Source organism: Leopardus geoffroyi, chromosome C3, assembly GCF_018350155.1.
Source record: "Leopardus geoffroyi isolate Oge1 chromosome C3, O.geoffroyi_Oge1_pat1.0, whole genome shotgun sequence".
In the NCBI taxonomy this organism is placed as follows: Eukaryota; Metazoa; Chordata; class Mammalia; order Carnivora; family Felidae; genus Leopardus; species Leopardus geoffroyi.
In genome coordinates, this window is record NC_059338.1 from 726,196 (window position 1) to 753,472 (window position 27,277).

Below are 27,277 nucleotides of genomic sequence, written 5' to 3' on the forward strand. Positions count from 1 at the left end.
AAGAAAGCTCCCGGCCCTGGACTGCCCGCCTCCCCTCCCCTGACTCTGTGGAGCCGGAGGGGAGGGGGGGACAGCTGGTTTGTTCTCCAGGTGATTGGAGGATACACAGAGGGAAGGACAGGGCTGGCTCCCGTCAGGGGCTGGGGCTGGAGTCTCCTGCTCTCCTGGCTTCTGTCTCGGCCCCTGAGGACCCCAGCTGCTCCCCTCTGTGGCCTTTCTGTTTGGTGCCTTTCCCAGCTGTTGCGTCCTGATGGGATGCCCCTCCCTGCGGCTCCACTGGTCAGACCCCCCCCCCCCCCCCCCCACTCAGTGTCCCCTCCCTGGATCCCTCCACACATCCTGATGTTTATGTCAGGGCGACCTGTATTACAGGCCGTTGTAGGTTCCCTGCAGGGTTTTGTGTGGTGTTCGAGGATGGCAGTGTGGACAAAGAGGAGGCTTGGTACATAGTAGGTGTTTGCTGTCAGTGCTCCCTGAGCACTTCTGGCCTGGCACAGGACGGGCACATCCATCCTGAGTTCTTCAGGAGGGCGGGCCCTGGCCCCACCCAGCTGGCAGGTGCTCCAGGGGTGCTGCCTGTTCGGTGTCGGGTGCGCAGGGTCAGCTCCGCCTGGCGCCCCATGGCCGGGGGGCGGGGGGAGCGACTGAACAAGAAGGGACTCTCGGGGGCACTCTGCTCACCCCGTGTCTCCCTCCTTTGGCCCCTCCCTCTCAGGGAGACTTGCTTCGGGAGGGGGGGTTCCTGGCTGCTCCAGGGAGCAGACAAACAGAGGCACACGGGGAGGGACCATGACCTTGAGTGGCCCAGGGGATGGGGCCAGCGGGGCTGAGGGCCCCAGGGCAGGGAGGGAGCACAGGGCCCGAGGGCCAGGGAACGCACTCTCCCCCACCTGAAGGAGCCTACTGTCACCCTTTCCTGTCCCCTGTCCTCTTGTTCTCTGCCCCACCTTCCCGCCTCCTGAGGCTGCATGACTTGGACAGACCCAGGCTATGTAGCTTCTTTGTCTTAAGTACCTGCACACGTTCATTCTGAGAGTGACGCGGCTCGTAGAAAATCCCCAAAGTACAGGAAGACGGGAGGAGATCACTCTAGTCTCAGCCTCTGGAGGGCTGGGCAGACGTGGCAGGAGGCCAGGGGCCCCGAGGCTCCCGCTCGGCCACGCGGTGCCACGGCCCGGCTCAGAGCCTCGTCAGGCGTGGGGCTGAGTGGGTGGCTGGGTAGGCTTCAGCATGTTTGTTTCCTGTCGGTCTTTCTTGTCTGTCTGTCCGTCCAGGGCGCACTGCTTTCAGAAGCATAGTTAACGCGGTGCCGTTCCCAGGTTCTGCAAGAAACGTACCTCGCACGGTTTTTTTTTCAGTAGACTCTGCCCAGCGTGGGGCTTGAACCCCCGGCCTTGAGATCAAGAGTCGCAGGCTGTGCCTACTGAGCCAGCCACGTGCCCCTAGAAGAGACATCTTTTGAAGAAGGACTGGAACAAGCGATAGTTGCCAATAGCTGGTTTATGATTAATCACCCTCATTAAAAAAAAAACAAAAAAAAACAAACAGTGACTCAGTTTTAAAGATTCAGAAAACCATTACTCGAGCTCCTTGTCAGAGGGAGGCCCTCACGCTGCTCCCAGAGCTCTGTTTTTGTGGACGAGAAGAAAAGCCTATTTATTTGCTCTTTCTCTGAGCTTGCCAGTGCTTTGCCATTGTTAGAGCGAGCGGGGAAGGAACAGCCTGTCGTTCAGGCTGGTCCCACACGCGGCAGGAGCTTCCGTGGGCGGTGGGGGGGGGGGGAGGTGACCCCCAGAGCTGGCAAGTGCAGAAGGGGGCTCCCTCCGACTCCACAGCGTCTCCTGGTTGCGCCAGGCTCCCCGCTGCCCAGCGTGGGGCTTCCCGGGGCACGTGGGAACGCAGCACTGGGGGGGCAGGGGGTGCTTTCCGTGCGGAGCCCCTGTGCCCGAGGGCGCCTCGCAGGCACCCTGCATTAGGCGTTTACTAAGCACCTACCAAGTTCTTTGATGAGTGCCAGCGGGAGCTCACCGTCTCGCAGTCATGGTTGGGGATGGGGACAGTGTCCTGTGAAGGTGCCAGTGAAAGAGTGAGCCCTTGACCTCCACCTGGACCCGCATGCGGCCTCCTGTCTGTAGGGTGCTGTAAGCACCACGCACACCAGCAGGCAGTCCGCGTGGCAGGGTCTCGTCCTCCTGCCCACAGTGCTGGCGATTTGTGCGTGAGCTTGACGTCCGTGTGAAGTTTTATCCCCAGAGCCGCGTCGCCGGTGGAAAACGGAAAAGTAGAACTGTGGATGTGGTGATGAAAAGTGTTGAGTGGTAAAAATAAAATCTTAAAAATAAAAAAATGAACTTGGCTGCCTGGTTGGAGCATGTGACCCTTGATCTCAGGGCCATGAGTTCAAGCCCCCTTTGGTGTAGAGATTACTTAAAAATGAAGTAAGTCTTAAAAAAAAAGTGTCGGGTGGGTCTGGTCTTCTAAGCGTAACCTCATTCGGGCGCGTGTGCAAGTGATCATGTGGACCGGACATGCCCATCAGGGGACCTTCGGCTTAAACACACTGGACTGTGTGTTCAGTCCTGAAGCAAAAGGACACGTGTGACACGTCCGAGTACCTCTCGGGGGGAGTCTTGGGCAAATGACCCAGCGCTGCACGTGAGAAAGTCGAGAGCCACGCTGAGACATAGAAAACCCTGGAAAGGCCCCGCCGCCCTCAGTGTGGGATGGGAGATAGCGTGAGGGAGACAGCAGCCCGGGGGGGGGGGGGGGGGGGGGGGGGGGCTAGTCCAGCTGGGGGCTGAGGGACGGCCTCAGGGAGGGGATAGTCAGGCTGAGACCTGACACAGGAAGTCGCGCGGGGAGCGGGGGAGGGGACCAGACCAGGAGGCAGAAGTCCCCATGCGCCCGGCCTCACGCTGGGGACTCACACGGGGACAACGCCAAGCCCTCGAAGGGTTTTCTAATGGAAGGAGTCGGGGGCCGGGGCGGCTTCGGGGGTGGGGTGGGGGAGGCCGTTGCCCTAATTGGGCCGAGGTAGCTGTGGCCCCGGGGGCCGCCGGCGGGCGGTCTCAACAGGTGGGCAGTTCTGACTCCTGTGGCTTCTCGGGTCAGAAGCAGAGTCCTTCCTGGTTGCTGTGGGCTTACGGGGTGTCCTCTCTGTCCCCAGAGGTGCTGAGTGATGTGTTGACCGCCCGGCCTGGGGCCGACGTGACCCTGACCTGCCCGGGCGAGGAGCCTGGAGACAGTGCCACGATTCACTGGCTGTTGAGGAATCGGGTCCCAGGCTCACAGCAGGAACGCGGTGCTGGCGTGGGAGGGAGGCTTCTTCTGAGGTCGGTGCAGCTCAGTGACTCTGGAAACTACTCCTGTTACCGCGACAACGGCAGCCTGGCTGGAACTGTGCTTTTGCTGGTGGAAGGTCAGTTGTGTGCTCAGAGCGCCCCAGCTGTCCCTTCCAACTGCTGTTATTTCTTTGGCCCGACACCTACAGGGGAAGACCCACTGACATCTGCCAGCAGGGAGACTGGAGGAGGCTCCTCGTGGGTGGGGGGCGTGGCTGACAGGGACCCCACCCTGCTGCCCGAGGCTGGGTTGACAGCCGGAGGCCTGGAGTGCTCCTCCTTCACGGCTTAACCTCTGTCCCCTCGGTGTCCTCACTGGCAAATGTGGTTAATTTTTTAAGTTTTTTTAATGTTTTTTATTTAGTTTTGAGAGAGAGAGAGAGAGAGGCGAGGAGGGGCAGAGAGAGAGAGAGAGAGACAGAATCCGAAGCAGGCTCCAAGCTGTCAGCACAGAGCCCGACGTGGGGCTCGAACCCACAAACCATGAGATCATGACCTGAGCTGAAGTCAGATGCTCAACTGACTGAGCCACCCAGGCGCCCCTTTTTAATTTTTTTTAATATTTATTATTTTTGGGAGAGAGAGAGAGAATGAGCGAGGGAGAAGCAGAGAGAGAGGGAGACACAGAATCCGAAGCAGGCTCCAGGCTCTGAGCTGTCAGCACAGAGCCCGACGCGGGGCTCGAAGTCACAAACGGCGAGATCCTGAGCTGATGTCAGACACTTCACCCGACTGAGCCACCCGGGCGCCCCAAATGTGGTTAATTTTTTACTTACTTGGAGTTGTTGCAGAGATTGAATGAGTGTATGGGGGGTGCTGTTTGGCCTCAGGGCCGTGCCCCCCTCACACTGGCCACCCGTTCCCTTCAGCCCCTCCCGAGGAGCCCCAGATCACCTGCTTCCGGAAGAGCCCCCTCAGCAAGGTGGCCTGTGAGTGGGGTCCTCGGAGCCCCCCCTCCGGGACGACCAGGGCCACGCTTCTGGTGAGGAAGTTGTGAGTATCTGGGTCGGGGTGTGTGTCTGCATCCTCACTGTGCCCCCCCCCCCCCACACACATAGCGGCCCCGCGGGGGGCACTGGCGGCCAGCAGTTCCCGGACATCATTGTCGTCAATGCAAAGTCATCCTTTGGGTGGGGAGGAGGGAGCGGGGGACTGGCCGGGGCGGCACCGGCGGGGGGTCATTTTCCTTGTTTAGCAGATGGAGAAGCTGAGGTTGAGAGACTGATTAACTTGTTTGAGGCCGTCTTGCTGGTAGTTGCTCTCCTAGGAATCACATCCCAGCCTGTCTGGTTTTATTCAAGATGCCAGATCTTGGGCGTTGCCCCCTGGAGAGATGTCCCAATGCCAGGAGAGCGGCCGGCCGGCTCCTTATCGGCTCCTTATCAGCCTTGACTGGGAGCCTTTATCAGGCTCCTTCCACTAGAAAGGCCTGGAGAGGAGTAGGCTGGGGCCCGGGGGAGCGGGGCTGGGGCGGGAGGTGGAAGATGACCCCGTGCTTAGTCCCTCTCGGTCCCAGAGCCTCAGCCCTTGGTCCGGGCGTTTGCAAGGGAGTCTGAGCTGAGTTTTCAGGAAATCCAAGCAGTGACTGCACCGGGGGACTGGCCTCTGCCGGCTCTGTCTGCAGTGTCGCGTACTAATATTAATGCTTCGGGCTCCGCGTAGAGCCGTGTAGACTGCCCGTCTGCAGAGGCACCGCTGCCCATAGGGAGAATCGGGACCATCTGGAACCTACAGCCGGGTCGTTCGGGTGACAGTTTGGGGCCTGGCAGGTGTTCGTGCGCAGCCTGCTCAGGGCAGAGGGCTGACCCAGGTGACGCTTGAGCTGGCGGACTTTGCGTGGGGGCTCATGCTTCCCTCCAGCAGCTGCTGGCACCTGGGCCCCCTCCTGAAGTGACCAAGGGGGAGGGGAGCCGCCACAGGGCCCTGCGCCTGGGGGGATCACACGGGCCCCTGGGAAGAGGCACGTGCACGTGGGGACGCCCTCACCCCCTGTTCTGTCTCCCCGGTCCTCCCCTCGAGTGCTGGCTGAGGTCAGCAAGAGCCTTGGGCTAGGCGCTTACTAAAGCCCCCCCCCCCGCCCCCACCCCGGAGGGAGGTGGGATGGTGTTGGAGGCAAAGAGGCAAGGACTCCCACTGGGAACGCAGGGGCAGGTTTCCCAGAAGGAGAGAATTTGCCCTGGGCCCGGGGTCTAAACCTGAATCAGCAGTGATCTGTCCCCCTGAGGCAGGGCGAGTGGCTGCTGGGGCCTTGCGTGCCCGCACATGTCGTAAGTGGGCAAGTCTCAGGCCTCCGAGCCAGGTAGGCCCGATCTGACTCACCTGGAATATGTGAATATTTCGTCAGCCTGCCAGAAGCTCTCTCCCTCCTCGTGATGGTGATAGTGATCGTGATCGGGCCTGGCCTGGATCCCCGCACTGGCCGCACTGACCGCGAAGGCTGTCCTGGTCCCCTGAGGGGAGGGGGAGGGGGGAAAGGTCCAGAGCACTCGGCCTGCAGGAGGCGGGGTGCCCGGCTGCCCGCCCCCCTCCCGGAAGGGGCAGGAGCCGGTGGTGAGGCTGCGCGTCCTGTGTGCAGCGGGACCAGCCCCTCGGGAGACTCGGAGGAGCCGTGCCAGTACTCTCCGGGGCCGCAGAGCTTCTCCTGCCAGCTGGCAGTCCCTGAGGGGGACGACTCCTTGTACGTGGTGTCCCTGTGTGTCAGCAACGCTGCTGGGAGCAAGTCCAGCCATCCCCAAACGTTTGAGGGCTACGGAATCCGTGAGTAGGCTCTTTGGGACCCCCGCCCTCAGCTGCCCCTGTGCCCTCTGACCGAGGGCCCCTCGAGACTTCGTGGGGGGCCGGGAGGGGCTGGCCGTGGGGTCTGCTGAGCTGGTGCCTCTGGGCCCTTGCTTGCCAGAGGGGAAGGGGGCTGGGGGAGGGGGGAGGGAGAGGGGGCCGGGCTGGGGTCCTGCCTGCTCCCCGGCTCGGCTCGACCGCGCCTGCTCTTTCCCCACAGTGCGGCCTGACCCGCCTGTCAATGTCACCGTCACCGCCGTGCCCGGAAACCCCCGCTGGCTCAGGGTCACCTGGCGGGACCCCCCGTCCTGGAACTCTTACTTCTATAGGCTGCAGTTTGAGCTCCGATACCGGGCCGAGCGGTCGAAGACGTTCACGACGTGGATGGTGAGTTCTCCTTCGGCTTCCGGACGGAGAAGGGCGCTGGGTCCTCGGGGGCAGTGGGCAGGATCTGGAAAGAACAGCGCGGCTCCGGGTCCTGCTTTGTGAGGCACCGCCCGAGTGGCTGTGGGTGAGTCCCAGAACCGTCTGAGCCTCCGTCGTCCCATCTGTCAGGCAGGAATGGTGGCACGGGGCCCTCCTCTTCGAGGCTCTGTGCGGGAGGATGAGTGTGACCCGGGGAGGCAGGCGGTGTGCCGCGGGTGTGACAGCTTCCGCCTGCAGGGGCGGGGGGGGGGGGGGGGGGGGCCCGGCCCGCTCTGGGCCGCAGGGGTGACGGTGCGGCCAAGTCGCTCACGGGGCCTGAGACGGTGCAGCTGGGGCGCGGGGCGCCGAGGGCATGCTGTCCCCGGGGAGCTGCCGACCCGAGCCCCCTCCCCCCACCCCAGGTCAAGGAGCTCCAGCATCACTGCATCATCCACGACGCCTGGAGAGGCGCGAGGCACAGGGTGCAGGTCCGGGCCCGGGAGGAGTTTGGTCACGGCTCCTGGAGCGCGTGGAGCCCGGAGGCCGCGGGCACCCCGTGGACAGGTACCGAGTGGGGTTCGGACGGGTACCCCGGTCTTAGCAAAGTCAGCCCAAACCAGTGCTGAAACAGCAGCCACTTTGGAGAGAGGCCGGCCTGGCCTCTCCTGTGCTGCCTGTGGGTCCCTGGCGACGCGTGCTGCTGTCCTGCGGCCACTGGGACGCGGGCGGTGGCGGGGTGGGGGGGGGGGGGATCGCTCCACAGCTGGGGCGCCTCAGAGAATCTGTAGCTGTATTTAGTGAACCACAGTTACTAATATTTCCTATTTTTAAAAAGATGTTAAAGGCAGGGGTGCCTGGGTGGCTCAGTCAGTTGAGCAACCGACTTCGGCTCAGGTCGTGATCTCGCTGTCCGTGAGATCGAGCCCCCGCGTCAGGCTCTGTGCTGACAGCTCAGAGCCTGGAGCCCATTTCAGATTCTGTGCCTCCCTCTCTCTCTGCCCCTCGCCAGCTCATGCTTTGTCTCTCTCCCTCCCTCTTAAAAATAAACAAACATTAGGGGGCACCTGGGTGGCTCAGTCAGTGAAGTGTCCCACTTCGGCTCAGGTCATGATCCCACAGTTTGTGGGTTCGAGCCCCGCGTCAGGCTCTGTGCTGACAGCCCAGAGCCTGGAGCCTGTTTCAGATTCTGTGCCTCCCTCTCTCGGACCCTCCTCGTTCATGCTCTGTCTCCCTCTCTCTCAAAAATAAATAAACGTTAAAAAAATAAAATAAACAAACATTAAAAAAAAGATGTTACAGGTAAAAATAGTTGCCTTTGGGGAATGATTGAAATTACTGTGGTTGTGATAGAACATGAAAAATTCTGCAAAAATATGAGAAAAATTATCATCAGTATTTTTGCCACCTAGAGAAAACCAGTGAGAGAGAACATTTTCGTAGGTTTCTTTCCTTTCCTTAAATGTGTGTGTGAGTCGGGGAGAATACCGTGAGCATCCTCACATTGAATACTTTTGGAAATGTATTGTGTAGTAACTGCATGGTTAATGTTTTCTTAAGTGTTTATTTCTTTTGAGAGAGAGAGAGAGAGAGAGAGGGGGAGAAGCAGAGAGAGGGAGACACAGACTCGGAAGCAGGCTCCACACTATCAGCCACAGAGCAGGACGTGGGGCTGGAACTCCTGACGCTGGGATCACGACCTGAGCCGAGACGGAGAGTTGGACGCTCCACCGCTGGGCCACCCAGGTGCCCCCAGTGTCTTGTCTTTACTCCCGAGACTTTCATCGAGTTAGGACGCCCTCACGGCGAAGAAGCAACGCGGGGCTTCTGGGAACAGTGGCCCGTGTCCCCCCACTTGCCGTCTCCAGTCCTGCTTTTGCAGAGGAAGCTGCTTGGCCCGGTGCTCCTCGTTCTGCTGGTGCCTCCCGAACTCCGAGCAGCAGGCCGACGCAGCTGCCTTGCCTTTTTCCTGAGGAAACGATTTGAGATGTCTTGAGACATCTTGATTCCTTGCTGTGAACGATGAGGATTCAGCAGACCCAGAGCCAGCGCAGGAACTTCTCAGATCGCAGTGCGTGGAGAGGCCGTCCAGCCTCTGGTTGAATGCTTCCAGAGGTGGAGAGCTCACTACCTACTGCAGCAGCCCACTCCGTTGTTCGCAGTGTTTCCATTATATTTTTATTTTTTATTTTTTATTTTTATTTTTATTTTTTTATTTTATTATTTTTTTTCAACATTTATTTATTTTTGGGACAGAGAGAGACAGAGCATGAACGGGGGAGGGGCAGAGAGAGAGGGAGACACAGAATCAGAAACAGGCCCCAGGCTCCGAGCCATCAGCCCAGAGCCCGACGCGGGGCTCGAACTCATGGACCGCGAGATCGTGACCTGAGCCGAAGTCGGACGCTTAACCGACTGAGCCACCCAGGCGCCCCGCAGTGTTTCCATTATAGAACGGCTTCCACACAGGCTTCCGGCTTGCGGCTGAGCTCTCATTACCCCAGAAGCACAACCGAAACAAATGAGTTGTTCTTAAATGCCAGGCAAGTAAAACAAAAAAGGGAATACGGTACCCGTTTATTGAAGACATGTGGATACAGAGGAAAAGGTAGAAACGAGGGGAAAAAAGCGATTGCCCAGGCCCACCTGGCTGGCACGTCCTCGCACCGCAGCCCCGGGGGGAAGGCTCGCACACAGAGGTTGGTGTTCTTCCCCCGGAAGAGACGCGGCGTTCCCCCTTCCCCCCTGCTTTGCCACATGAGGCCCGTGCCTTTCGTGTCCCGGGGGAGCCGGACGAGTCGCCGTGGGCTCTTCCTAGTCGGATGCGCTTAACGTCCGGTGCAGGCTCAGATCTTCGCCGGCCCTTTTCCCGTCACCCGTCCGTCAGGGGCAGCAGGCAGGTTTCTGCCGGACCCTCTTCCCAAAGCCTATTTCCCGCAAAGACCTGGGTGGGGAGGGAGGCCTGAGTCCTCTCTCTTACTTAGGGGGACCGTTTAAATCCATTGGGACATCCCTCAGGCTACATAGTGGTGACCTGTCCACGGTTCGATTTGTACACACTTGGAGCCCAAACACGCTCATCTTCTGAGTGCTGAACCTGACCGGGGCCCCAGAGCCTCTGCGAGGGGAGAGAGCTGTGCACAGCCCCGTGTGCGGGAAATGCTTCGGACGCACACCTCTTCGCTCAACCACTGGATTCAGATGGCCGCAAACGGCTCCAAGAAATTGCTTCGTTGGAAAGTTCTTTCTCTTTTTTTATTTTTATTTAAAAAAAAAAAATTTTTTTTTCAACGTTTATTTATTTTTGGGACAGAGAGAGACAGAGCATGAACGGGGGAGGGGCAGAGAGAGAGGGAGACACAGAATCGGAAACAGGCTCCAGGCTCTGAGCCGTCAGCCCAGAGCCCGACGCGGGGCTCGAACTCACGGACCGCGAGATCGTGACCTGGCTGAAGTCGGACGCTTAACTGACTGCGCCACCCAGGCGCCCCGGAAAGTTCTTTCTCTTTAGAGATGTTTAATCGTGGTGCAATTTGTACACATAACTTAAAATTTACATGGTAACCGTTTGTAAGTGTATTAAAATGGTAGAAAGTACGTCCCCACGTCCACACCGCTGTGAGGCTGTCACACCATCCATGTCCCAGAACTCTTCATCCTGCGAAACTGAAACTCTGTCCCCGTTAAACAGCGCCCCCGCCCCCGCCCCTGGTGTCGCCGTCGTCTCTATGCGTTTCGCTGCTGCCGGGCCTCATATAAGTGGACACCCCGCGTCTGTCCTCGTGACTGGCCTGTTTCCATAGCGTCGAGTTCATCTGCGTAACACGTGTCAGAATCTCCTTCCTGTTTGAGGCTGAATAATATTCCATCGTATGAAGACACCGCGTCTTGCGTAACTGCTCCTCTGTGGTCGGGCACTTGGGTTCCTTCCACCTTATCTCTGTTGTGAAAAATGCTGCTGTGAACACGATGTGTATGTATCTGTTTGGTCCCCTGCTTCCCGTTCTGTTGAGGACAGACCCAGAAGTGGAATTGCTGAATCATATAGTAGCTCTATTTTTAATTCTTTTGAGGAACTATCGGACTGTTTTCCACAGTGGCTGCACCATTTTACATTCTTCTCTCTTTTTTTTTTTTAATTTTTTTTTTAACGTTTATTTATTTTTGAGACAGAGAGAGACAGAGCACGAACAGGGGAGGGGCAGAGAGAGAGGGAGACACAGAATCCGAAGCAGGTTCCAGGCTCCGAGCTGTCAGCACAGAGCCCGACGCGGGGCTTGAACCCATGGACCACGAGATCATGACCTGAGCCAAAGTCGGACGCTCAACTGAAGAAGCCACCCAGGCGCCCCAGCATTCTTCTTTCTTCAAGTTTATTTTGAGAGAGAGCGTGTGTGCAGGTGCAAGCAGGGGAGGGGCAGACGGGGAGAGAGAGAATCCCACGCAGGCTCCGCACTGTCAGTGCAGAGCCCGACACGGGGCTCGAACCCACAAACCGTGAGATCGTGGCCTGAGCCGAAATCAAGAGTCAGACTAAGCCACCCAGGCGCCCCCGCACCGTTTTGCGTTCTTATCAGCAACGAATAGGGTTCCAGTTTCTTCACATCCTCATGACACTTGTTATTTTCTGGTTTTGTTTGTCTTGAGACTCGCCGTCCCACTGGCCGTGAGGCAGTACTGTGGTTTTGATTTGCTTTTCCGTAATGATTAGTGGTGGTGAGCAACTTTCTGTGTGCTGCTGGCCACGGGTGCATCTTCTTTGGAGGAGTGTCTGTTCAAGAAGAAAGTTCTTCCTCGTGTCAGCCCCGCGCTGCCCCCCGGGGTAACCCGAGCCCGTCAGCTGGTCTGCTCTGTGGGCCTCCGGGCCCCGCATCTGCCTGCCTTTCTCTTTCCAGGCTGTGGTGCAGCCAGCCCGACCCACGGGGCTCCCCGTCTGGCTGCCTTTTCCTGCACCGGGTCTCACTTGCGGTTGTCCCTCTTTAAATGACTGACCCCGTCCCCACAGAGGGAGCGCCAGCCCCGAGGACAGCCTCTGACGTTTTCGCCGTCGTTCCTGTGGCTGGAGCGAGCGTGGGGCTCACACACCGCACCTGGCTGCTTCTCGCATCAGCCTCGGAAGCACGGAGACCCCGTCCTGTGCGTGTGTGGTTTCGGGGGGTCTCCAGAGCCCCAGCGGTAAAGACGCCGAGAGACGGCCAGCTGTTCCCCCGCTGTGGAGGGCAGAGCCAGGGCAAGTGCCAGGGGGTTTGGGCTGGACACCAGGGAGTGCCGTGGGAGTGAGGGTTAGCGCCCCACCGCCAGCACAGTCCCAGGGCCGTTGGGCTTGTCTGTGCCCTGGCATCAGGGCGCTCCCCAAGCACAGGCCCCCCGCATGCAGGCCGCGCCTGCCCCCTGGCCTCGGCCTGGGGGTGCTGACCTCTGGGGGCCGCGGGGGTCGTGGGGAGCACGGCGGAGCGAGGAGTCAGGGCTGGTGACCCGTCAGAGCCTCGGCCGGGCCGTGTGGAAAGTGGGGACGCTGTGGCGCGTCTCGTTCCCTTTCTGCCAGTCTGTCCCGGCTTCCGGTGCCGTCACACCCGCGTGGGTCGGGGGAGCCAACGTGTGTGCCCGGCGTGTCCTCTGTGCGCGTGGGCCCCGGCTGCCCTGCTCGGTGCTCTGTGCCCGGGTCCCGCAGGGCAGGCGGGTGTCGATGAGCACGCCCAGTGTCGCTTTGCCTGTCTGCTCGTGGCCGGGCACGTACTGTCTCCTGTCCTGGCGTGTCGGAGCCTGGAGGTCTGGTGGCTGTCTTGTGCGGCCGCCAGGCCGGCCGGGACCGAGAGCCCTGGTGAAAGTCTGCACGAGGCCAGAGAGGAGACGTCCTTCTGCACACGGGGCGTTGTGGGGCCGCGGCGGCCTCGGGGCGGCCCAGACAGAGCTGGGGAAGCTTCACGGGGGTGGGGGGAGGGGTTGTGTCGAGTCCTGGAGGGTGTGTGGGACTGTCCCCACACAGAAGGGGACAGCAGGCCGGCCGTGCAGCGAGCAGAAGGTCCAGCACCTGCACAAGGTGCTTGGGATGAGGCAGGTGCCGGAAGGCCTGTTCCAGGCAGGGGGTGCTGGTGCAGGGTGGAGAGGGCCCGTGCGGCTTGGATCCCCCCGCCCCGCCCCCCGAGCTGCTCCGGGAGGCCAAGTGTCCCCTGACAGCTCTCGCAGGCGGCGGTCAGCCCCTCTCGAGTGGGAAGCCGCCCTCCAGGCCCCTCCTCCCGCGGCCCCGACAGGGTGGCATCGAGCGAGCCCCTTTGCAGAGCGAGCGTGGGGCGGGGGCCTGGGCAGCCCTTCGGACCCGCTCCCATAGCATGCTCACCGCATGCGGCCTGGCCCTGGGCGGTGCTGGGGCTTGCGGGCACAGGAGCTCTTGGGGTGTCCCGAGGCCGGAGCTGGGGGCCTCCCCGAGCCCAGGTGGGAACGGCCGGGGTTCAGGAGCCCGTCGGGCACAGGTTTCTGCAGAGGCCGTGCCCCGAGGGGCCTCCCAGGGCGGCCGCCAGCTGACCCCCACGCCTGGCCGCTCACTCACCTCCCCGATCCAGCGGCCCCAGGCACCTGCACACGTGTGTCCCACCACCTGGGGGGGCCGCACCGGTGAGCCCTGCCTGCACGCTGCCCGGTGCACTCACTCCTGCACGCTGGGCCTCCACCGGCTGTGACATTTCTGAAGAGAGCTTTAGGGCCATATAAGGTTGCCAACCTTTAGAGGTTCATTCATTTTTGAGAGAGAGAGAGACAGAGACAGAGACAGAGTGTGAGCAGGGGAGGGGCAGAGAGAGGGGGAGACACAGAATCCGAAGCAGGCTCCGGGCTCCGAGCCGTCAGCACAGAGCCTGATGCGGGGCTTGAACTCCCGGGACTGCGAGATCATGACTTGAGCCGAGGTCGGACGCTCAACGAGCTGAGCCACCCAGGCACCCTGTGGTTGCCAACTTTTAATTTTGCTCAGTAAGGATGTGAATAGTTAAGTAAAATGTAGCTGTTGCCATATTGCCATTTTCCATCGTGTCATGAAGGGGTGAGACGCTTCGGCAGCCAAGCTGCTCCCCCGAGGTTTTCTCCTGTGGCCTCAGACTAGGGGGCTCTCTGCAGACCACCCAGGGGTGCTTGGGGCCCGGCCGCAGGGGACTGTCAGCGCCTCCTTGAGGGCTTTGGTGTTTGCACTACGGGAGGAGCAGTGATTGACTTTCTGGTTGGTGGTTTGTGGCCTGTGTAGGCAGGTGAGAGGCAGGGACTGAGCCCAGAGTGGGTGGCCCTGCAGACAGCTGTCCCCTGGCCCCTTTCCTGCGGGCGTCTGGCTCTGTGGTTTGTCCCCCTGTCCCTGTCCCCTCACCTCTCTGCAACCTTGGCCTCCTTTTTTCTTTTTCCGCTTTTTATTCTTGGCCCACTTGTTTCGCTCTCTGTACTCCTACCCCTGAGCCCTGCCCTTAACTGGTCATAATATGCAATTTAAAAATATTTTGTTAGAAAAAAATGTATGTTCTCTGCACCTCCCCGGTTTTATTGAGATATAATTGACATATCATGTTGCATTAGTTTCAGATGTACACCTTAATGACTTGGTATTTGTTTTTTTTTTTTAATTTTTTTTTTCAACGTTTATTTATTTTTGGGGGGACAGAGAGAGACAGAGCATGAACGGGGGAGGGGCAGAGAGGGAGGGAGACACACAATCGGAAACAGGCTCCAGGCTCTGAGCCATCAGCCCAGAGCCCGACGCGGGGCTCGAACTCCCGGACCGCGAGATCGTGACCTGGCTGAAGTCGGACGCGTAACCGACTGCGCCACCCAGGCGCCCCTATGACTTGCTTTTGTATATGTTGCTGAATGATGATCACACTGTCTGTCCGTCACCACACATAGTTACAGATAGTGTGTCTCTTGTGATGAGAACTTCTAAGATCCAGTCTCGGCAACTTTCAAATAAGCAATGTGGGCACTGTTCACTGTGGTCGCTGTACTGTGCAGTCACATCCCCAGGACTTGTTATTATTTTGTAAAAAATGTTTACAAAGTTTCTTTATTTATTTTGAGAGAGTGCATGGGAGGGACGGAGAGAGAGGATCCCAAGCAGGCTCTGAGCTGCCAGCACACAGCCTGATGTGGGGCTCGAACTCACGAACCGAGAGATCGTGATCTGAGCTGAAATCAAGAGGTGGACGCTTAACCCACTGAGCCAGCCAGGCAACCCCCGCCCCCAGGACTTGTTACGTTCTTTGTTCCCAATTCTGAGGTCAGTTTTTATTTATTTATTTATTCATTCATTCATTTATTTATTTATTTTAATGTTTATTCGTTTTTGAGAGAGAGAGAGCGCGCGTGCACACGCGTGAGCGGGGGAGGGGCAGAGAGAGAAGGAGACACAGAATCTGAAGCGGGCTCCAGGCTCTGAGCTGTCAGCACACAGCCCGACGAGGGGCTCGAACCCACAAACTGCGAGATCATGACCTGAGCTGAAGTTGGATACTCAACTGACTGAGCCCCCCAGGCACCCCAGGTCCATTTTAAAACAAATATCGTGCACCAGGCTGGGGTACTTTCCGCGCATGTGATCTCAGGTGATCTGTCCCGGAGGAAGCTGTCCGCCTTGCTCAGAAATGAGGAGACGGTGTCTAAGAGAGGTTTGGTGTCTTGACCAGATTATCTGTTTATCGGTCCTGAAGGCCTCTGCCTTCTTTACCCTGGACTTCTCTGTTCCAAAACCCGAGCAGACAGACTCAGACCAACCCTCAAGTTAACGGAAAGAAGTTTCTTGTTTTAAGAACTCGTGTGAAAAAAACGCCCAGAACTCATGTGTGGTCTCTGTTAGTTCACTAATTTTGTTAGGAATGTGAACGGGCCTCCTGTCGTCTCGGAAATAGTCACAGAAGGAAAACCCGCAGTGGCAACACGCTTCCTGTTTCAAGTAGTCTTTTTCCTGAGTGCTTTTCCATAATCGAAATTTTAGTAACTACACGGTTCTTGAGAAAAAATGTGTTACATACTAGGTTCACAGAGATGAGCAAGATATAGTCTCTGAATCTGAGAAATGTTCAATCTAGAGATGGTTTTAAAATAAAGAAAAAAAGTGCGTTCTTAGAGCCAGAAAGATTGGTCACTTCTTACAAAACTGGGCAAGTTGTTGAACGTCCCTGTGGCTGTTTCCCCGTCTGTAGAATGGGGGTGAGTAACGGGACTGTGACAGAGTGACCGAGTGCTGTCCTGAAGCCTGGACTTGTGAAGTCATGTGAAGTAGGAGGCTGGCACGTGGTAGGTGCTCCGTAAATGCAGGCTCTCGTTACCGCCACAGCCACTTCCGGGGCCGCGGGGACACGAGGGACACGGGGATACGGAGCTGCGGGGACACGGGGATATGGGGACACGGGTGTGCGTTCCTTCTCTCGCCCAACTCGCCGGCCGGAGGGAGACGTTAGGAAAGAGAAATGCTTTTGCCTAAACAGGAAAGCACAGCGCGCTCCCTGACGTGGGCAACGTCTCTCTGAGCCTCAGTGTCTTTGTAAACCCGAGCTCACGGTGCCTGCCTCCCGGGGACGCTGAGTGTAAAACGGGACAGAACTGGAGGCGCCTGGACCCCTCGGGGCTGGTGCGTCGTGGCCGTCCGCAAAGGCTGGTGCCGGCAACGTTCGTGGCACTTTACTGGCGGTCTTGGCCTGACTGCCCTTGAGCCCCAGTGTGTCCGTCTGTAAAGTGGAAATGGTTTTTATTCAGAACAACGCAAAAGACTTTACCTTCTCTCTCTGGGGACAGAATGGTCTGAATCAGGGCCCCGTGGTCATGAAGGTCACCTAAGACTTTTAAAAAGTCTCGTTATGTGAGACTTAATTTTAAGGTATTTTGTTAATAATGTTTATTTATTTTGAGAGAGAGAGAGAAAGAGAAAACGGGCTGGGAAGCGGCAGAGAGAGAGGGAGAGAGAGAAGCCCGAGAGGGCCCCGTGCTGTCAGCACAGAGCCTGACGAGGAGCTTGAACTCGGGACCCTGAGATCACGACCCGAGTCGAAGCCAAGAGTCGGACGCTTAACCGACCGAGCCACCCAGGAGCGCCTGTAGAGCCTTTAAAACCCCCGATATCTGGGTCCCAGCCCCGAGGTTCTGAGGCCACAGACCAAGGACGGGGTCTAAAGAGCCACACAGGAAGGGAACGTGGCTGGGTTTGGGAAGCCCTGGACCGAGTGGCCGTCTGTGCTCGGCTGTATGTCCCGGCAGGGCCGCCCCGACTCCTGGGTTTAGCTCTCGTTAGTGCCCCGTGCCCTGTGCTCGGCCGGCCGTCACCCGCCGTCACCCGCCGTCACCCGCCGTCACCTGCATGTTCTCCGCTAGGCACTGGCTCCTCCCCGCCTTCCCCAGGCTGATCTCGGGCTGACTGGCTGTGTGATCTTGGACTAGCTGCTTTCCCTCTCTGGGCTCTGTTTCCTCTGCACGATGGGATGGTGAGCATGCTCTGGTGGCCCCTCCAGGGCTGCTGCTGTGTGTTTCCTCCCCTCCTGGGGACAGCACGGTCCTGCTGGACATTCCCTCCTGAGCAGAAGCGTGGTCACCTTCTCTGTCCCCTTATTCTACTCCTGGTTCAGGTTAGGCTCCGTATCTTTGTGTAAACTGTTTCCGTAGTGTTTTTAACTTCTCAACGGAAAAATGATGGGCTGGAAAGAAAATATTTAAACCCCAGAGCATTCCACCCGTGGCCTGTCACAGTTCAGGCCCTGGTCCCTCGGGCCCACGCTTGCCGCAAAGCCTGTCCTCATGTTGGTGCTCTTGCTTTCATGCCTGGCCTCCTGTGGCGGGGTCGGGGGGGGGGGCGGCGGGGTTCTGCAGAAATACTGTTCCCAGGAAGGGGGGCCTCCTGTGTGCCTGGACCACGTCCCTTACTGGGCAAAGCCTACCAAACCCCCCCGGGCGGATGAGAACTTAACTATTTTTTATTGTGAAAGGTGAATAGAAGAAAATTAAAATGTTGGGGTGCCTGGGGGGCTCAGGTCATGATCTCACGGTTCGTGGGTTCGAGCCCCATATCTGGCTCTGTGCTGACAGCACGGAGCCTGGAGCCTCCTTTGGATCCTCTGTCTCTCTCTCTCTGCCCCTCCCCCACTCACGCTCTGTCTCTCTCTCAAAAATAAACATTTAAAAAATTAAAAAAAAATTTTTAATGTCAATAGTGCTTCCATCCAGCGACTTGTTCTGTTTGCTCCCTGTGTGTAAATATACATGTATGTATATAATGTATAATAAACAGTGATAGAAATCTTTTTCTTCCCATCCAAGTACTAACTAGGCCCAACCCTGCTTAGCTTCCGAGATCAGATGAGATCGGGCGTGTTCAGGGTGGTATGACTGTGGACTAAATCTCTTTCTTTCGGGACTTTACATCAGACCGTGTGAGCCTCCCGTCTTGTATTTTTCGTATAACTATATTCTCAACATTTTTCTCCTTTATTTTTCTTTCTTTTTTTAAAAAAAAATTGTTTTTTTTTTAACGTTTATTTTTGAGACAGAGAGAGACAGAGCATGAACAGGGGAGGGGCAGAGAGAGAGGGAGACACAGAATCTGAAACAGGCTCCAGGCTCCGAGCTGTCAGCACAGAGCCCGACGCGGGGCTCGAACTCACAGACCGCGAGACCATGACCTGAGCCGAAGTCGGCCGCCCAACCGACTGAGCCACCCAGGGGCCCCTCTCCTTTATTTTTAAAGACTGTTGCAACCTATGGCTATCTCCTAACTTATATAACTATTTAATTTATGTAACAAATTTAATTATATATTTATATATGGTTTTGTATGTAATATTTATATATACTTACATAACTAATTGTCTAGGGCTGGCTACCAGCTTATTCTAGCATAACGTTCTTTTCGCCAACACGGCAACAAGCTTACTCTGGGAGAGTTCGGGGTCTGTCCATCATTAATTGTGACTCTTCCGCCCACAGAACCCAGGAGCCCCCCAGCCAAGACGGAGGCGCCCCCCTCCACGCAGGTGAGTGGCCAGGACAGCAGCACCTGGGCTGGGGATTGTGGGCTGGCACCGGACAGAACTTGGTTCAGATCCCAGCCCTGCCACTTACTGGAAATGTGGCCACGGGCCAGTCACGTGCTCTCTTCGAGCCTCTGTACAACGGGGTCAGAGCAGTTCGGTTGTCCCAGGACAGTCGCGGCCACGGTGGTCTGTGGAGTTGGCTGGCCTGGCTCGAAGAACGCCCTGTGCCTCGTGGCCGAGGTCTCGTCTCTGATCTGAGAGACGCCACTGAGCTCGGAATCAAATTCGGTGCATCTGAGCCTTTCCTCTGTGGGCTCCCGGTGTCATAATTTTCTGGAAAGAGGATTACCTCTGAAGCTGCTTAACAAATCTTTGGGTAATCCAATTTCCCACCCAGCTGCCTGTCCTGTGGTCCTTAATCCCCTGAGGGCCAGCTAAACTGGGAGGCTCAGCCCCTCCTGGAGCCAGCAGCCCAGGGAAGGAGCCCCGGCCTCGCACCTCATATGTGGCCGACGCAGGGCTTCCCAGGAACCGGCGGAAGAGGCTCCGGGTACAGCCTGTGCCGTGTGGCCAGGTGCGGGGTGGGCGCTGGCTGAGGGCCAGCCCAGATGTGCTCGGTGCTGAGCCCTGTACCCGCAGTCTCGTTTGATCCTGTCGTTAGCCGGGGTTCAGAGCTAAGGCGGTGGTGCCTGCGAGGGAGGAAAACAGATACCCACGTGGGTTACAGGATCTGTCCAAGGTCACAGAGCTGGTAAGTGGGGGGTCCAGGATCCTGGCCTGCGGTTTTCCCAGGAGATGGGGGCACCCGCACCCTGGCATGGGACGTGGGGGACAGTGCTGCTGTAGCCCGTCCGGGGAGCCTCTCCTTTGGGAGAGGTGCCGTGCCCCAAACCGTGGTGGAGAGGCAGCTGGGAAGGAGTCCTGCCTCTTGCTGGCGAGGTATAGATACAGATAATGAAATGACAGGGCAGATGTTGAGAGGCACAGGTCAGGAGTGGAGAGGCCCCTGAGACACAGCAAAGGATGCCATGGAGGGACCATAGAGGGCTGAGGAGGAGGTCTGAGCTGGTCCCAGATGATGGCGGAATCTGCATAAATGCGCTTACAGGGGGGATCTCTGTTTTAGGCACCGACTACTAATGGAGACGATGAAAATAATCTCTTGAAAGATTCTGCAAATGCAACCAGCCTCCCAGGTAAGGACTGGGTGTATTCACACTCCGGTGATATCAGGGGCGCAGGGACTTCTCTGCATTACGTCCGTTCCTATTCGGAAGTGTTGGCAGAAGGCCAGTCTGCTGAAGGGGAGGAGCTGTGACAGAGACGCTACTTTGCAGGCCCCCGTCTGAGGCCGATGGCTGACGTACGGTGAGGGAACCGTAGGGAGAATGGCACAGATCAGTGAAATATGCCCCAGCTCGCCTAGAATACAAACAAAAGGGTTGGAGTCTGACACGGAATGCAGGCTGGCGGAACTCTCTGGGAGCCTGGATTTCAGTGCTCGGCTCCCGTGTACCTGTAAGAGCAGGAAAGCTCGCCAGCATCAGGAACGACCCGGGTCCGCCACACGTGTGGGGCTCCCGGAGCGCAGGCTGGGGCCTCGGCACGGCTCCTGGCTCTCTGTGGAAGCCCTCACCCCACCGGATGCTGGCTGCCCAGGCCCCATCCCGGTTGCAGGCCCTGCTACAATGCACCTGGGAAGGACCTGCTGACTACCTGGGCCTGAGTTCTGCACAGCTGGGGGCTCGGGGGGACCGAAGCCACCCCACCCTCCCGGGGTCAGGCTCCGATGGAGGAAAGCAGGGAGTGCGGCGGAGAGTGGTGTGGAGACGGCCAAAGCAGAGGCATCGATAAAGCGAGGGGAATTTGGAGATGTCCGAGGGTGTGTGCAGTTGGGATCACAGAACGTTCTGGGGGAGGTGCCGTTTGAATGGGCCTCGAGTGGTAGGGTGGGGGTGGGGTGCAGTTCAGGGGCTGCGGTGGGGGGGGGGGGGGCCTCAGCGAGGAGCTCCTCCAGCCCTGTCTCCGGGAAGGCCGTCCGTGGGTCCATCGATGGCCAGGCTCCCTGCCCAGTGCCCAGTGGGCACGTGCCCGTGGCCTGATGCTCGCTGGGAATTTCATGCTTATGTCGGAAACTGAGCACTTGGTGCCCCCGGCCCTTTCCAGCCCCAGTCTCTTCTTGTCCATCCTCCTCGTCTGGGGAACCGGAGCCGCATGCACTGGGCCGCTCAGGGCGGTCGGGGGCGGGCGGAGGGGGTCGAGTGCGTGTCTTCGTCTACCCCTGCCCCACGTCCAGTCCCTGAGCCCTGCTGTTCCCAGGGACTCGTCCCCTCTGCCAGGACTTCAGGAGCTGGTGCGGGTCTCCCGTCCTTTCCTCCTAACCCCCAACAGACCCTCTCCAGCCAGCAGCCAGAGCGACTGTGCAGTCACAGATCTGGGCTCTGGTCTCTGTGGGGTCAGTGCCCGTCTCAGACCTCACCTCGTCCACTCTCCCTGTGGCTCGCTCTGTACTCACATGCTCTACCTCGGGGCCTTTGCACACGCTGCCTGCTCTGCCCGTGTGCTCTTCCCCTGACCTGGCCAGCTCCTTTACACAGCCAGGCCTCTGCTCAGAGCCCTCTGCTAGGGGCCTGTCCTCCGTCTGACACCCCACCCCCAGCCCCCACCCCTGTCACTCCTTGACCTTCCTCTGCTTTCTTTGTCGTCATTGCCCTTGTCCCTGCTAAGGTCACGTGACATTTATTTGTTTGTCTCTCTGTTGATTAGAATGTAAGATCCAGGAAGGCGGGAGCTTTTCTGTCATCCTGTATCCCTGTGGCTCCGAACAGAGACTTCTACCGATAAATAGTCAATAAACATTTGTTGAATGAGGGAAGGAACAAATATCAAAGACGGTGAAGCGTTAGTGAGGACGCCAGTCATACTGCCTCTGTTACACGGCCGTCTCTGCCAGGTGCGGGGACACCCGTCCTGCAGCCGGTGCCCGGTCTGGGCTCCTGACAGCCGCGTCCAGCGGGCGCTTGAAGTGCTGAGCGTCAGGAGGCATCGCGGCCCATGGTGGACACGCCTGGAGGAGCCCGGGAGCCACGAGGGTGTGCGGGCCCAGCCACAGAGTGTGGACTCCGGGCACCAGCTCCGTGTGGCAGCTGCGGGAGGGGACATAGTTGCCCACGAACCAGTTTGTTCTTTCGGTCCCCGCAGAGCCTGCTGTGTGCGGGCTCCGCATGAGCAGGGGGGGGTTGACCATGGGGACACCTGTGGCCCCGCTGCTGGGAGCTCGAGCTGCAGCTGGAGAGGTGCCCACGGGCGCATGGAGCGAGGTCGCTCCGCAGAGGAAATGGCATCACCTCTTGTGATGCCAAAGGTCTGGTTGGGGCTGGACGGCTCAGGCGGGAAGAGCATTCTGGAAGGGAAGGAGACTGGGGGCGGGGGGGCTCCGGAAGGAGCAGGAACATGGCACGTGGCGGACAAATGAGGTCCACATGGCTGGGGCTTGAGGACCAAGTAGGGTGACAGGTGACACCCCAGTGGAGAAAGCTTGATTTCACCTGCCTGAGCCCCTGACACCGTCCTCAGTGGAGCTGCGTCGACGGGGTCCCCAAAGCCTCTAGGCTGTTGCACCCCCGTGCCTTGGGGGCCGGGCCAGAGCTGTTCAGGGGGGGGGGCAGGCGGGGGGCGGGGGGGGGGGCCTCTCTCGCCAGGGCTGGGACCCCGGGGTCGCACTGGGCTGGGCCGAGTCCTCTGGAGCCGGCTCTGGCGGGCTAGCAGGGCAGGCCTCCGGGGCGAGGTTCCCTCGGGTCCTGACAGCACCTGGTTTCCTGTTCCTCCTCCTGTTCTCTCTCCTCCTAGTGCAAGACTCTTCGGTGCCACTGCCCACCTTCCTGGTGGCCGGAGGAAGCCTGGCCTTCGGAACGCTCCTGTGCGTTGGCCTCGTCCTGAGGTGAGCAGGGTCCGGGGGACCCGTGGCCTCGTCCCGTGGTGAGCAGGGTCCGGGGGGCCCGTGGACTCATCCTATGGTGAGCGGGGCCTGGGGGGGCCCGTGGCCTTGTCCCGTGGTGAGCAGGGTCCGGGGGGGCAGTGGCCTCATCCCGAGGTGAGCAGGGTCCGGGGGGCCCGTGGCCTCGTCCTGTGGTGAGCAGGGCCCTGGGGGCCCATGGCCTCGTCCCAAGGTGAGCGGGGTCCGGGGGACCCGTGGTCTCATCCTGTGGTGAGCGGGGTCCGGGGGGCCCGTGGCCTCGTCCTGTGGTGAGCGGGGCCCAGGGGGGCCCGTGGCCTTGTCCTGTGGTGAGTGGGGTCCGGGGGACCCATGGCCTCGTCCCGTGGTGAGCAGGGTCTGGGGGGCCCGTGGCCTCATCCCAAGGTGAGCAGGGTCTGGGGGACCCGTGGCCTCGTCCCGTGGTGAGTGGGGTCCGGGGTCCCGTGGCCTTGTCTCGTGGTGAGCAGGGCCCAGGGGGGCCCGTGGCCTCGTCCCATGGTGAGCGAGGCCCGGGGGGCCATGGCCTCATCCCGTGGTGAGCGGGGCCCGGGGGACCGTGGCCTCGTCCCAAGGTGAGCAGGGTCCGGGGGGGCCCATGGCCTCGTCCCGTGGTGAGTGGGGTCTGGGGGACCCGTGGCCTCATCCCGTGGTGAGCAGAGCCCGGGGGGCCGTGGCCTCGTCCCGTGGTGAGTGGGGCCTGGGGGACCATGGCCTCGTCCCATGGTGAGCGGGGCCCGGGGGGCCATTGCCTCGTCCCGTGGTGAGTGGGGCCCGGGGGACCGTGGCCTCGTCCCGTGGTGAGCGGGGTCCAAGGGGCCCGTGGCCTCGTCCCGTGGTGAGCGGGGTCCTAGGGGCCCGTGGCCTCGTCCCCTGGTGAGCGGCGTCCGGGAGGCCCGTGGCCTCATCCCGTGGTGAGTGGGGCCCGGGGGGCCCGTGGCCTCGTCCCGTGGTGAGCGGGGTCCTAGGGGCCTGTGGCCTCGTCCCGTGGTGAGTGGGGCCCGGGGGACCGTGGCCTCGTCCCGTGGTGAGCGGGGCCCGGGGGGCCGTTGCCTCGTCCCGTGGTGAGTGGGGCCCGGGGGACCGTGGCCTCATCCCATGGTGAGCGGGGCCTGGGGGGGCCGTGGCCTCGTCCCGTGGTGAGTGGGGCCCGGGGGGCTGTGGCCTCGTCCTGTGGTGAGTGGGGTCTGGGGGACCCGTGGCCTCGTCCCGTGGTGAGCAGAGCCCGGGGGGCCGTGGCCTCGTCCCGTGGTGAGTGGGGCCCGGGGGCTCGTGGCCTCGTCCCCTGGTGAGCGGCGTCCGGGAGGCCCGTGGCCTCATCCCGTGGTGAGTGGGGCCCGGGGGGCCCGTGGCCTCGTCCCGTGGTGAGCGGGGTCCTAGGGGCCCGTGGCCTCGTCCCCTGGTGAGCGGCGTCCAGGAGGCCCGTGGCCTCGTCCCGTGGTGAGTGGGGCCCGGGGGGCCCGTGCTGGCCTCCCCCTCCTCATCTAGCTTGTGTTGCTGGTGGCGGCACGTGTTTTAGAGGAAGAACTGGCCAGATTTGAAGACAGATCAGATGAGCAGGAGGAGGGGCAAGGGTCCAGTGTGACCCTCAGGTCTCTTACCTCAGCAGCTGGGCGCGTGGCGGCTTGTCAGTCTCGCGGAGACTGCGAGCACGTAGACAGGATGCGGGCAAGGCCGGGACAATCCGTGTGGAATTCCAACACGGGAAGGTTGTGTGGACGCAAAGGGGAGCCGGGGACCGTGCTGACGGAGGCAGAGGGGGGTGGGGTGTGTGCGGGACACAGAAGTGAGGCGTCAGGCAGGCCCTGGGGCTGCAGTGCCGTTCCACGTGGTCTGTCCCACGGGAGCCGTGTACAGACACGGGGAGGGTGCCATGTGGGCATCGCCACGGAAGTCTGTCCCCGGGCGAGTCCGAGGGGCCTGGCCACACCTCCCGGGGACCTGCAGGGGTCACCTTTCAGTGCTGTGTCCTCGCACCTCTCCAGCTGAGGTTAGGAAACACACAGGCCGATGGGCACCGTGCCCTCTTCACGTGGCCTCTCCCACCGGGTGGCCGCCGGCTTTGTCACTCACACCGAGCTTGCGGACACGTCAGCCAGCAGTGCTCCTGAGGCGTGGGCGGGAGGCGTGTTCGTGGCCTTGGCGGGAGCTCACGGTGTTGCCTGTGCCGAGGTCTCGGGAGGCTTGGCCGGTGGCTGGACCGGCGCAGGGCGAACTGGAGCCTGTCCCTCCTGCCTCTTGTCTGGTGGCGGCTGTCCGAGTTGTCGCTGGTGATCGTGAGGGGAGGCTTGGGGGCGAGCGACCGCCACGCTCCCGGGGCCCTTGCGCAGTCTCGGGAGCGGCCGTGGCACCACGGTGGTCCGGGTGACGACTCAGGCTGCGTTCGGGGTGGCGTCCGCTTGGACGCCCAGCGCAGTGGCGAGCCGGTCGCGTGGAGGGTGTGCGGGTGAGGCCAGAGCGCGGGAGGCCGAGGTCTCACCAGCTCTTACACGTTTGGAGCAGAGAGGGGCCCTGCCAGCACTCGCCGCCCCTTTCCTGCCGCCTGCGGGCCCCCCACGGACCCCACCGAGGAACCGTCGGGGCCTCCACTTGGCCCGCGAGGAGGCTGGAGCTGGGGGAGCGTGGGAGACGGCGGCTGCAAAGGCCAGGATTCAAACCCCAAGCTCATGTTCTGTGGATGTGGCCGTCACGGTCGTTTAGGCAAGTTCTTTACTTTTACAAATGAGGGAGCGGACCTGAGAAGTAGGGTGACTTTGCGCCTGGAGCCAGGACTAGAGCCCGAGCCCTGAGGGTCCCCGCCCACCAGGCTAGCCTGCTGTGGCCGACGTGGGCCTGGGGAGTGCGGCCCGTCCGCTCCTGGCCGGTGGCTTCACTGACCGGCAGCCCCATCTCGCTGTGCCGTTCACCACTGAGCGAGAAGCGTTAGGCTGGGTGCTAACCGCCTGCCCGTTTGTCATAAAGCTTGTTTGCTCACCTGTGGATGGTGCTTGGACGCTGGGTGGTTGCTACGAGCCTCGTGTTGAGAACACACAGTAATTTGTTTCCTCGCCTGGTGACTTTCCATTTTCTCTCGTATCAGGCAAATTTATTTGGAAACAGGCCAGTTCTTTTTTTTTTTTTTTTTAATTTTTTAAAATGTTTATTTTTGAGAGGGAGAGAGAAACAGAGCAAGCAGGGGAGGGGCAGAGAGAGGGGGAGACACAGAATCCGAAGCAGGCTCCAGGCTCCCAGCTGTCAGCACAGAGCCCGACTTGGGGCTCGAACCCGCGAACCACGAGATCGTGACCTGAGCCGAAGTCGGACGCTCAACTGACTGAGCCACCCAGGCGCCCCTCATCCCAATGTTTTAAAACCACCTTGTGTGTCGCTTCTCACTGGGTTACTTGTTTAAAAGAGTCACAGTTGTTATGTTTTAAAATTTTTCTTTCAGCTGCAGAAACTTTTCTTAAAACATTATGAAGCCCAAATATGTAAGACACGAGGTGGCGACTGGGGTGCATGAAGTCTGGCCGCTCAGCTTGGTTCTTTGCCCCCATGTCCCAACCTCTCCAGCCCCCGGCCTGCTCAGACCCCCCGCTCAGGCCGGAGCAGTGCCTGCCGTGGACGCCCCCCAGGCTGGCTGCTACCGAAGTCCCTTTGAGCCTAGTCATTTGTAGAAAGCGTCTCATTCGCTTAAAACATTTCAAAAGAAGAAAAGCTCGTCTTTCTTAGTTACCCATCCAGTTAGTTGCTTTGGAAAAAAGAGGTCAGACGCTGCTCTCCCTGTAGGTTAAATAATGTCGATAGAGGCTTCAAAACAAATTTGTTTGCTAAATGGTGATAAGCAGAAGGAAGAAAAAATCCCGCGGTATCCAGAGACGGCCTTTTTGCTTGTTAAAACGTGAATGTGGTCGAAGTCTGGCAGATACAGACGAGTGCACGCGTCCCAAGCCAGCAGGTCCACGAGCTTGCGCGAAGTGAGCGTGCGGTCCCCAGCCCGATCAAGAACCGCGGCGTTTAGATGCGTTTCCCGAGCCTCGTCCTCAGCTCAGTTCTGTCCTCACGGCGCCGTGACTGTCCAGTATCCACAGCCGTGAGTCCTGCCTTGTGAATTTGGCATCAGTTACAACCTCAGCGCTTTCCCCGCATCGTTTCACTGCTGTTACACCTCACTTTCCTGAACTTCGGGAAATTCCTGAGCCGCTGTCGGGCCGCTGTGCCCAGGCTCGCTCCAGCAGCCTTCGCTGGGTGTTCGGGTGGGTTTGCTTTCACAGACGACGCCGAGTCTAACATCTTCGCGCGGAACGCTTTTCCCACAGCCCTGCTATTTCCTTGGGGCGTTTTCTCAGAAATGGAACTCCTGGGTCAGAGGGTCTGAATATTTTTGAAACGCAGAGTGTCATGCCTGCCCTCGGCTCTCCCCTGAGGGAGGGTAACTCCCCCCAAGGGCCCCGCTGCCTTCCCTGCCCGGTGCCTGAATGGCGGAGCCTTCAGGAACATTCTGAAGATTGTTTATTCCATTTGGGTAACAGGCTAGCAGCCAATGGCAGATTGGAGCCAACTCTCAATGATTTATCGTCACCAGAACAGGAATAGCCTGTTGATATAAAAAGAAACCCAAGGAAAATCCCCAAACCTTGTTTTTGACACTGGTTTCCCTCCTCCCTCCAAGCCCTTCCTGGAGCAGCTGACGTCAGGTGGGGCCGAGGGAGGTGACAGAGGGGAGCGGGGCAGCGGTGGCAGCGGGGTGCTGGCCGCGTGGTCACGGGGCCCCTCAGGAAGGGGCCTGATGTATCTTTGGAGACTCTGGCCCGCGA

The 27,277-nt window shown here is 59.7% G+C and overlaps 1 protein-coding gene across 4 annotated transcripts in view; it reads left to right on the forward strand.

Annotated features, from left to right (window-relative positions):
- The window catches only part of IL6R (interleukin 6 receptor), a 43,271-nt gene that overhangs the window by 12,116 nt on the left and 3,878 nt on the right, over positions 1-27,277 (forward strand). For 2 of the 4 annotated variants that reach the window (XM_045456020.1, XM_045456019.1), the window contains exons 2-9: positions 3,167-3,418; positions 4,211-4,334; positions 5,917-6,098; positions 6,337-6,503; positions 6,944-7,085; positions 18,462-18,508; positions 19,635-19,704; positions 22,358-22,448. In XM_045456020.1, the coding sequence (XP_045311976.1) occupies positions 3,167-3,418; positions 4,211-4,334; positions 5,917-6,098; positions 6,337-6,503; positions 6,944-7,085; positions 18,462-18,508; positions 19,635-19,704; positions 22,358-22,448 (1,075 nt within the window). Of the gene's footprint in view, positions 1-3,166; positions 3,419-4,210; positions 4,335-5,916; positions 6,099-6,336; positions 6,504-6,943; positions 7,086-18,461; positions 18,509-19,634; positions 19,705-20,185; positions 22,267-22,357; positions 22,449-27,277 lie in introns of those variants that run through there. The other 2 variants (XM_045456021.1, XM_045456022.1) reach the window with 2 other exon arrangements.